Source organism: Bidens hawaiensis, unplaced genomic scaffold (genome assembly GCF_021521415.1).
Source record: "Bidens hawaiensis isolate Kalapana, Puna unplaced genomic scaffold, B.hawaiensis_p1.1 tig00003022_1, whole genome shotgun sequence".
NCBI lineage: Eukaryota > Viridiplantae > Streptophyta > Magnoliopsida > Asterales > Asteraceae > Bidens > Bidens hawaiensis.
Window position 1 is genome coordinate 1,664,412 of NW_027491163.1, and position 10,813 is coordinate 1,675,224.

The following is a 10,813-nucleotide window of genomic DNA, read 5'->3' on the forward strand; positions in this document are numbered from 1 at the left end:
GTAAAACGGGTCGGGTAATAAGTATAAGGTAACCTGAGTTGTTACAATTATTATAAGGTATCGCGTTGTTATTTTAATTAAAAGAACCCAACATACAAAGACAAATAGAAAAAAATAACAATTTAAAACGTAATTTTAAGTTATGCTAACATATTTCTAACTTATTTCGTAAAAACATTTCATTTCGTTTCATTGATCTCTTAAGCACAGCTGTAGAGCGAAAATGTTACTATTTTCCTGAAAAATAAAAACAAGTGAGAGAAGATGAGAAGCAAGGAACACAACAAAGAGATATGTGGTGTTCATCTCTTCCCCAAACACGTGGATGGCTTCAGCTGTCGTATTTCGTTAGCTCTCTGTTTCCTACTATTCAATACAACCAGAAGATACCTTCGAATCTTCTTTTCTTCATCTCTAACCATCCTTCAAAATATCATCAATCTGTGTATATACATATACATACATACATACTTACACACAATTAATTAACAGCGAGATGAGTGCTTTAAATTCGCATTTTGTGCTTGTTGATCTGAACTCATCATGGCACTCAATAAACCAAATCCCACCCTCCACCTTCACCTACCTACAATGCTCCAAATTTTCAACTTGTCTCTCTGGGGCATTTCGTCGAACACGTGGTGGGCGGATCGGGTCATCCACCGGGTCGCCGGAAGTTCGGCGGCCGAGAGATCGGTCGTCGTTTGGAAATGGGTTGTCGTCGGCTTCTACGTCTCATGTGGGTTCTGAGCTTGATTTGATTCTTGAATTGGTGCCGTTGAGGATGAGGAGTAAGTTGTTTGAGCATTCGGAAATTGGGAGTATGATTGAGGTTGTCATGGACTTGGGTAGACAACCGCTTGCTAGATTCCCGTCAGGTGATTGGGTTATATCTGATGAGCTTGTCAAGCTGGAAGATCTAAATCATGCAATTTCAAAGGTTTTTTTTAATGATCATTAAGTTTAGTTTAAAAACAACTTAATATAATGTTTAGAAAGAGGATTGATAAAGACCCTGTAGTTTATTATTAGAGGTTAGAGCCCGTGTTCCATACGTGAGAACAATATAATCAAAATAAAAAAAATTATTATATGTAATACGTACATTCAATTGTTTTATATAATAATTTTTATTTATGATTTTTCTATGAAGTTTTTGATATATTATGCACTGTAATTTTAAGTTGAAAACTAAATCTTGATGTTTGATTTATTTCAAATAAAACATTCATATCGATATTGTTATATTAAATATTGTGTGTATAAAAATGATATTTATAACAAAATGTTGTCACATATTTAAAAAGTAAATTTACAAAGACTAAGGTTTTGTTGTAAAAGAAAATAAATAAAAATATATTATATTTTAAAATAAAGAAAGAAACGATGAACAATTTTAAACGGTTGTGTTAAAAGAAATATGAGAAGACAATGTCATATTGCAAATTATGAAAATGTTAGCAATTAAATATAATTTTGGTTTTATACTTTGAAGAGAAATCACATTTATATATGTTAAGTCAAGAATACAAACACAATTACCATTTAGTGGAGTTGGTAAGTACATTTGTTTTGAAACATGAGGTCTTGGGTTCGAAAGTGATTATGTAATTTACTTGTTTTTTTTTATGAAGGTTGGTGAGTTTTCGGATGACAACCGATCGGGCATTGATCATTCTCTGCACCGAATAAGTGCCATTCGCAACCGCAAGAGGCAAATAATTGGTCTCACGTGTCGTGTTGGCCGAGCTATATCCGGTAGTGCGGAAATTGTTCGTGATTTGGTTGAAGGGGGTGGTTCCATATTGGTTATAGGACCGCCAGGAGTTGGCAAGACAACGTTAATAAGGTATGCCATTGTGACGTAGAGCGGAAGCATATAAACATATAATATAATCTAAAGAAAATATGAAATGTTATTGAAGGCTCAAACCATTACCTCAAGCCCTCTTTTATTGGGTCGGTTTAAATATAGTAGGTCGAGCTAAATTTCGAAAACTGAAACTGAATACCAAAATATTAAGTAGTTCGGAATAAATGCATTAATAACTCTAATTAAAGATCATGTGTTTGTGTTGTGACACATAAAAGGAAACAACTAAAGATTACTGAAATTGGGGACAAAACTTTTAACTTTGAAATTGGGGCTCTAAATGATGGAATTCGAGTATGACAGCTATTCCACATGATCTGGCTCGTCGAGACCTTTCTATCTGTTACTTATGGGCTGCTTAACTCCAAATGCAGCCCAAGTTATGCCCTTTTTATTTGGTCCAGTATGAGTCTACCAACTCTTGGAGAACTTTGGTTGTTGTTTAGTAATGTAGTATGTTTGATATTGCCTTTGTAGAGAAATTGCTAGAATGTTGGCGGATGAGCGAAAGAAGCGAGTTGTCATAATAGATACCTCCAATGAGATAGGGGGCGATGGGGATGTTCCTCATTCCGGCATAGGTCGTGCAAGAAGGATGCAAGTTCCAAATGTTAATATGCAACACAATGTGTGTGGTTTTAACTTTATATTATGCTTTCTTCATTGGCAGGGAGGGAGGGTTCTATGCAGAAGACAGTTTTTTGTGAGAACCAAAAGAACAAAAAAGGCATTCATTTTTTCAATTGTAAAAAAATTCAAAATACAAGAAAATGGTTGAAATGTAATGTTTATTCGTCTCTTAATATTTTAAAATATATATATAAATAAAATTCTTAAATATTCTCGCCATAATTTCGTCTTCTGTAATGAACCTTTGTCTGTTCAGGTCATATAATCTATAATCCAATAATTTTCTTGGCTTTTTCAACAGGTAATGATTGAAGCGGTTGAAAATCACATGCCTCAAACTATTATTATTGATGAGATCGGGACCGAGCTAGAGGCTTTGGCAGCCGGTACAATTGCTCAAAGAGGAGTTCAACTTGTTGCAACTGCACACGGAGTAACGATAGAAAGCATAATAAAAAACCCGTCTTTACAAATTCTTGTTGGTGGCATCGAGGTTTATCATTCACCCTATCTTTACGATCTGTTTTATTTTGGGCTATTTATGTTACGATAAGTGATTTGTAAACTTTTTTGATGTGCCAGAGTGTTACTCTCGGTGACGAGGAAGCAAGGAAACGGAAAGTGCAAAAGACTATACTCGAGAGGAAAGGGCCTCCAACATTTTCATGTGTGGTTGAAATGATATCAAGAACAGAGTATTGTATTCATCATAGATTGGATGCTACCGTGGATGCTATACTTGCAGGTGCTTCAAAACTTATTGATATTTTGCTAATTTCTATATATATTAAGAGTTAATTACACATATAGTCTCTGTGGTTGGTAAAAGTAAAAAATTTGTGCCTGACTTTAAAAAGTTGAATGCTTGAGTTATGTGGTTTTCAGTTTGTAACATGTTTGGGTTCTAATATTGATTTCCGTTAAAAAATAATAAATAATCTATGCGGTTTGTAAAAAGGGGTAAAATGGTCATTTGCTAACAGTTATTGTAACAACGGAAGTTGGTGTTAAACCAAAATATGTTCCAAATTGAAAACCACATATCTCAGACATGCAAAAACCCTTAAAGTTAGACCCTAAAGGCTTAAAGGTGTTGCTTTTGCCAAAAATTATAAATAGTCCAGTGGTTTGTCAAAAGAGTAAAATAGACAATTTACACGAAGTTAACAGATGTGTTACAGAAGTTAGTGTTGTAACACAAACATGTTACAAACTGAAAACCACATGTCTCTAACATGCAACCTCTTAAAGTTAGACCCCAAAGATATTACTTTTGTCAAAAAAATAGTACATGGTCCATGTGGTTTGTCAAAAGAGTAAAATAGACTTTTTTACACAAAGCTAACAGAATTTCTTTGTTGAAAGTTGGTGTTAGAACCTCCCACCGCTCACGGCCAAAAATAAATTAAAAATTGTTTGGAAACAGGTAAACCGCCTTTGTATGAAATCCGTCGTATGGATACTGAAGCTACAAGATCTTTAGAAGGATCTAAGCACACCGATGAAGCCACACCTGTCGAAATATCAGATGAGGAAGATGAGAACATGTCATTTTATTTTGAAAAAACAAACCGTGATGAACATAAAAAGATTAATAAAAAGGTGAATGTAGAGGTTGTTTCAACACCGAAAATGAACAAATCAGATAACACTGAGCGGGTTCATGAGCGCATTAAGGATGATTCCGATGAAGAAGATGAGAACATGTCATTTTATTTTGAAAAATCAAACCTTGATGAACATAAAAAGATTAATAAAAAGGCGAATGTAGAGGTTGTTTCAACACCAAAAATGAACAAATCAGATAACACTGAGCGGGTTCATGAGCGCATTAAGGATGATTCCAATGAAGAAGATGAAGAACATGAGCATTCATCCAAATTCAGAAAGTTGAGCACTAAACAACAAAGCCGAAAAAACACTCCGGTTTATGTTTATACGTATAAGGTAACCTACACTCCCGTTTGTTTATTTCTACTTTCTGTGCTTAACACTTAAATGTGTTTCACAGCATGCAAATCTATTTTTATCGAATTGCAATATGTTGTACAATGTACTTGTTGTTTTCAGAATAGGGGTGTGCATGGGTCATATTTGGGCTCAAACGAACCAAAAGGCGAAAATTTGGTTTTTGAGTTTTTGAAAATTGTTCAGTCTCGGTTTTTGGTTTGGGTTCAGTCTTTTTTTTGGTTTTATCATTTGGGCTTAAGTTTTTGTGTTGAAAAGAAAAATTGGTTCAAAATACGGAATTTAGGTCTAAACGTTGTTATTAGTTAGTTATTAATTATTTGGGTAGCACCATTTATTTTATTCTTATAAATTACTTAAAATTAAAAACAGAAAATGAAAATCTATAAATTTGGTTCGGTTTATACGAAAACATAAAACCAAACCGTCTTTGTTTGGGTTCAGATTTTTTGGTTACGGATCGGTTTAATTTTTTTTCTGTTTTAGTGCGGAAATAAAAACCTAACAAAAAGTTCTATTTTTACGGAAACATAAAACAAAAGCATCGTTTTTGTTTGGGTTCGGGTTTTTCGGGTCGGTTGTTTTTTGTTACGGATCGGTTTTTTTGTTTTCATGCACACCTGACCCTTTACAGTTTACATAATAACTGCAATATTTATAGGCAACAGATATTAATAGTTTAATAAAAGTATTTGACAACATTAGGGAGAAATAAGAATAAATATTATTTTCTTATAATAATTAGTGTCAAATATGGTTAGAAAATGAACTTATTTCAATATTAGTCTAATATTCTGAATAAGTTATTTTAGGAGGTTGTTTGCAGTATGATTACTTGTTATGCAAACCCTTCTTTTAACGCTAATTTTTATTTTCATTTTATTTTAATGTTTTGAGATAAAAACATAACTCCGGAATTTTAGGAATATTGTATAACATTCATCATCAACTTTGATCTAGATATTGGAAGCTGACCTGCAACAAGTGGCAATGGTAATGGGGCTAACAGACGAAATTGATGTAACTGATAATATTAGTAATGCAGATGCAATATTAGCATCCAGTTTTGAAATGAAAGAAAACCCATGGATTCGCAGTGTTGCCAAATTCCACCAGTTGCCCATATTTGTCATCAAGGTATGATTTTGACTTTGACTTCAGACAGGGTTTTTGGATTTTGTTGTGCGTTTATTTACGGTTTTGACACTGCAGTCAACAACCATGGCTCAAATGGTCAAAGCTATCCGCATGATTCTTGGACGGGACTCGTTCGGGTCTAAATCGAAGCAACTTAGAAAAATTTCGATGGATATTGAGATTGAAGATGATGTACCAAGAAGAAAACCGTCATTAGAGGAAATTGATGCTTTGGAGGTATGTGCCATTGCATTTTACTTTTATTTTTTTAAAGATTTGTTTTTTTTTATTAGTTCATACACAATCGATTACGGGTAAAAAACGGTTAAATTTTAGGTCTTGCCAAAATGGGTTGCGTTGGGTTAATCTGCTGACATTTATAAATATGGTTATAAATAATTAAATGCTGTTACTAAAATAAGAATCAGTGTTCTTTTAAAGTTAATTACATATATTTTTTTTGAACGACAGTTAATTACATAAATGGTCACTGTGGGTTTGGAAAAACAACAAGCTTTCGGGTCAACTTTGAGAAGTAACAAGTTTACTATATGTGGTTTTCAGTTTGTAACATTTTTCGGATCTTAAAGCTATCTTCTGTTAAAAGTTCTGTTACAGTTTAGAAAATGACAATTTGACTGTTTTAGCTAATTACATAAATAGTCCTTGTGCTTTACTTTTATAACATATTTGGGGTTTAACGCTAATAATTACTCTTATATTTATTTACTTTTGCAATCATTTTGTGAGCGGATTTTTTTTTACATATTGTTTTGTTTTTCTGTTTTTTGCAGACTGTTTTGTAACCGGAATTCAGTTTTTTGCGAATTGTAAATTAGAATTTAAATTCCGACCCCCATCGACATTACGCTTCTCCACTAGAAGTTAGATTTTCTGTCAACTTTTTTTAAATGGCAATTTTACTCCGACAACTAAAGGACATAATTTGTGTTTTTCATAGTTCTTTTCTTAATGAGAAGGGGATTGTGTTTTAGTGGTTAAAGTTGATTTAAATACTTGTTTGTGAGTGTATAAGTCATAAGTTACAACTTTGTAACTTATAACTTATGACTTAAATAAGCCATACACAAAAGTTGGGATTATTTATTTCCAATTTTCCTTTCTTTTTCCATATTTGTCTTCTTTCTTTTTTTTATTTTGATTTTACTTTCTATTTGTATTATTATTTTTATTTTATAACCTTTTCAGAATTTTAATAATTCATTAACCAAGTTATAATTTTACAAAAAGATATATATGTTTGCTTGATTAAGTAATATACATTTATCATCATCATTACTCAAAAAAAAAAGAATTATAATCAAATTGCCTCCTGTTTTGCGACAAATTGAGAAACATAACATATTTTGGTTCAGCTAAAGTTAACTTTACAGATGTTGACTTCATTGACCTACTTTATGCCATTATAGGAAGTCCGACTTGCAATCGAGTATATCGTGATTCCAAGTGGCGAACCCGTAGAGCTTCTCCCAAGATGCTCGGAGATAATCGCTCAACAACTCGAGCTCGTAAGGAGTTATCAGTTGACAGTTGAAAACTCGGGCACTGACCTTAACCCAAGGCTGCAAATTCTGCCCCAAAAGTTGAACAAGAAATCAGGAAAACACTCTAAACCAAGTTCAACCGGGCCCAGTTCACCACCACCGAGTGGTGGTGTTGCGGGTACAAGTGTTGCTAGGCTGCCATTCCTGCCTGAGTAAGGCAAGAAAATGATTTGATAACACTTGATGTATATTGTACAGTCATTTAAATGATGACCTTTGTGTGTTGTAAGTCTTTGTATGTATTCACATGGTCACTACAAGTTGTGACGTAACAATGCTCATTGCAGTTGTTTGTATATTATGAATATATGTGAAATTATAGTCATTTGTATATTGTTAACTTTCTATTCATTGTATTGTTGTATTTAAACTTGAAGCCATAACTCCAGCTGATATAATCGTACACTTTCTTGAAGTTAGTTGTTTTATTATTTTGATTACAATAGAAACATTAATGTATGATACAAATGTTCACATTTTACATTCTTAAAACTATCAAAAATGTCAAAATCAAGTATTAAAAACTTAGAATGTAAAAAATAGAAGCCAGCATTGGGTATACATAATTAATAGTTTAAAATTGAGAATGTAAAAAATAGTAATTATTGACAAAGACAAAACATTTAAGCATTTGAGTTTGGGAGTTGGGGGTCTGGAGTTCAAGTTCTACATACTACAAGAATTAAAAAAAAAATCCACTGTTAAAAACAATAAAATTAATTAAAATGATTCTATTAATCAACAGCTTATAAAACTAGGATTCTTGTAAAACACCTAGTAGAGATTATAAAAGTTGGTCATGTATAGAAATATAGAATAGAAGGATTAAAAAGATCTTGTATGAAGCATTTCATAGATGGAATTAGTGGTGTCGGTTAGTGGTCGACGGTCAGATAACCGGTCAGACCGGTTAATCGGGTTGGGTACTAACCGGTTTTAAGACAAGGACCCCTTATACGGTATAACCGGTTTTGGGTATAGCTGAACCGGTTAACCAGCAAATAATCGGAAAAAAACCGGTTTAAAAAAGTCAAATAATCGTTTCGGTTAACCGGTTTGTAACCCATTTAAGAGATGGATAATTAGACCCGCTATTCAAAATTAGGCTCCCCGCTCGCAGTCACAGATTCAAAATCAGGAACTAAAGCTTGATGATTGATTGATTGATTGATGCTTTAGTTTAGATTAGGGTTTCTTCATCTTCAACATCATGGAAGAAGCTGCCTTTGTCTTTGATTCCAACACCGATCCCGTCTTCCAAGGTACGCATTACCTCATGTTTTCGCCACCAATTACTGATTAGGGTTTCATTTCTAATTCTACATGATTTTTTATTGGGCTTAAATTATAGTTTTGTTCAAATTAGATAACCCTAAAGTAGAGAAAAAGGCAAAGAGTTGTGTACTAAATTCAGGGAGGAAAACAGAATACAGACTACTTTGACCCGAGATAACAAGTCAAAGCCAAATTCATCTTCTGTGAAAGAATTCATAGAGCAGCTCCAAAAGGAAAATGCATCACTTATGAAGCTCCTAGGAGATAAAAAGTATCCTTTTTATTATATTTCTTGTTCGCACGCTCATGAAAGTTTTCGAATCAACGCCTCCTGATTGATACGATTTCTTTGGCGTTTCGCAGTAGAATTATTGATGTAAGCGGCGCAGAGTTACACAAACTAAGGATTACTTTGCAGAAGATGCAGCAGCATAATTTGCATCTTGCTCAGTCAAACAGTCAAATGCTAGCGGTTTGTTTGCTTGTTATAACATCTTGAATTTGCATCAGAAAGACTGCTGACATATTTCTTTGGTTTTGTAGGAGTTGAATTCTGGCAAGGATAGAGTAAGTTCAAGCAATTCTTTACCTGTCTGTTTATGTTTTCATCGACACGTTTTTTGTTCTTCTGTGGTTTAGCTAAAAGATTTACAACATCAGCTTGGATGCAAAAATGGGTTGCTTATAGCAAAAGAGTTCGAGTTAGAGGTTCGTGTGTTGCTAATTTTTCTAAAATATATGTTGGATTTTGGTGTATTTTATGCTCACAAGCGTATTCCTGTTACATCAGGGAAAAAGGAAAGCCAAAGCATGTGAAACAAATGAAACTAAGGTTAGTATGTGAATCTTATGTGTATTTTCTTGAAACGTTTTTTATTTTTTGGTTTAATTTAAACTAAAATTGGGTAAATGATTATATATTTTAACTGGTAGAAGGTGAAAGTATCTGAGCACGATGAGATGGGAGTCTGTACGGTTGCAGAAAGTGGCAAAGACCAACACTGTAATAGTAATGGAAGGCAGAAATCCAAAAGTTAGTCTGATTCGTGTGGTTTTAAGTAGGGGTGTTAAAAGGGTCGTGTTCGTGGATTGACGGGTCCAACCAGACATGAACCCAAACATGGTGCAAACATGAAATTGTTTCAGAGACATGAACCTGAATACGACATGCATATTTGCTGGTTGACTCGAACATGACTCGTTTGACCCAATAGTTTTTTATTGTTTCACATATTAAAACTTTAAATTTACATTTTACTACAAAGAATGCAAATTTATGTAAAAGAATTACGTTTTTATTATAAAGGCTTATGCCAATTTCCTTTTTAGTTTCAAATTTGGCATAAGATACTTAACCAATTTAATTTATTACATAAAACACATTTAAAACACTATATGGGTTAAACGGGTCAGTCCACGAACCTACTAGGTTGACTGAACACCACTCGTTTAGCTAAACAGGTTTACTAGATACTGACCCGAACCTGTTTATACCAGACCAAACCTGCGAATTTCATGTTAGGTTCACATCGTGTTAGAACTTCTTGATTGTTCCTCCGATCATTTTGAAACTCTTGATTTAGGTTTATGCCCTGTGGTTAAAAGGTTGAGGAGAAGGTTTTAGGTGACAATCGGAGGTTTGTATACACTTATTCTTTTGTATTTAATTATTTTAGTGTGTATATATATAGTATTCTTTTTCTTTATGTTTGTGTATATATATAGTATTTTTTTCTTTAATGTTATGTTTTACAGGGTGGTAGCTAGGAGGCAATCTGCCTGGTTTAAACATGATGAACCAAAACCTACAGAAGACTTGTTTCACACGGATAAGATGGATAATAAAACGCAGGAGGATGATAAGGCGTTTTATGCTAAAAAAGAAGTCGGTTCGTTACAAAATATAGTAACTCAAGAAAGCAGACGGTCGTCTGTTTCAAGGCCATCTCGTGAAGTAGCAAAGAAGGTTCAGTCTTATAAGGAAATCAGTGTTAACGTAAAAATGCGCAGACCTGGGTGACTATTTTCTGAATTCTTTTGTAGAAGATTCTTTATGTAAATTTGTATGATGTTATTAGTAGCTAAAACTGATGTGTTAGCCTTTTGGTAAACTGCTGCTAGCTTTGTATTCATCTGAAGTTGGTATATTTTGATTGCAAGTGGTATGTTATATGAGGAAAGTGAATATGGGGCTGTTAAGCATCTAACCTTGCATGCGAAACCATCAAAATTACGTAGTTTTGATTAAAACTTTATAAAAAGTTATTTTATTCTTTACTTATTTCAACTTCTAAAAACTGATTTATTATCTTCTTATTTTTTTTTCCTCTATGTTAACTTAGCAAACTATAAGATTAAATAGTAA

The 10,813-nt window shown here is 33.3% G+C and overlaps 2 protein-coding genes across 2 annotated transcripts; both read left to right on the forward strand.

Annotated features, from left to right (window-relative positions):
- The first annotated feature begins 465 nt into the window (after positions 1-465).
- On the forward strand, positions 466-7,524 carry LOC143622093 (protein SEEDLING PLASTID DEVELOPMENT 1-like). Its single transcript, XM_077093333.1, has 9 exons — positions 466-940; positions 1,635-1,849; positions 2,351-2,501; positions 2,805-2,996; positions 3,086-3,248; positions 3,930-4,450; positions 5,432-5,608; positions 5,684-5,845; positions 7,039-7,524. Exons 1-9 carry the CDS (start codon positions 497-499, stop codon positions 7,327-7,329), a joined length of 2,316 nt encoding a protein of 771 aa, XP_076949448.1. The 5' UTR covers positions 466-496; the 3' UTR covers positions 7,330-7,524.
- A 505-nt stretch (positions 7,525-8,029) lies between these two features.
- On the forward strand, positions 8,030-10,605 carry LOC143622117 (SHUGOSHIN 1-like). The gene is made up of 10 exons (XM_077093356.1): positions 8,030-8,106; positions 8,588-8,719; positions 8,812-8,920; positions 8,992-9,015; positions 9,088-9,156; positions 9,239-9,280; positions 9,382-9,481; positions 9,971-9,981; positions 10,054-10,085; positions 10,204-10,605. Exons 1-10 carry the CDS (start codon positions 8,030-8,032, stop codon positions 10,466-10,468), a joined length of 861 nt encoding a protein of 286 aa, XP_076949471.1. The 3' UTR covers positions 10,469-10,605.
- The last annotated feature ends 208 nt before the right edge of the window (positions 10,606-10,813 follow it).

Excerpts from the sequence above, each read along its gene's own strand:
- LOC143622093 (XM_077093333.1), top strand. The coding sequence starts at position 497 with ATGAGTGCTTTAAATTCGCATTTTGTGCTTGTTGATCTGAACTCATCA. Across the intron at positions 2,997-3,085 it reads TTCTTGTTGGTGGCATCGAG|AGTGTTACTCTCGGTGACGA; the intron begins GTTTATCATTCA and ends TTGATGTGCCAG. Across the intron at positions 5,846-7,038 it reads AGGAAATTGATGCTTTGGAG|GAAGTCCGACTTGCAATCGA; the intron begins GTATGTGCCATT and ends ATGCCATTATAG.
- LOC143622117 (XM_077093356.1), top strand. The coding sequence starts at position 8,030 with ATGGAATTAGTGGTGTCGGTTAGTGGTCGACGGTCAGATAACCGGTCA. Across the intron at positions 8,921-8,991 it reads CAAACAGTCAAATGCTAGCG|GAGTTGAATTCTGGCAAGGA; the intron begins GTTTGTTTGCTT and ends TTGGTTTTGTAG. Across the intron at positions 9,157-9,238 it reads CAAAAGAGTTCGAGTTAGAG|GGAAAAAGGAAAGCCAAAGC; the intron begins GTTCGTGTGTTG and ends CTGTTACATCAG.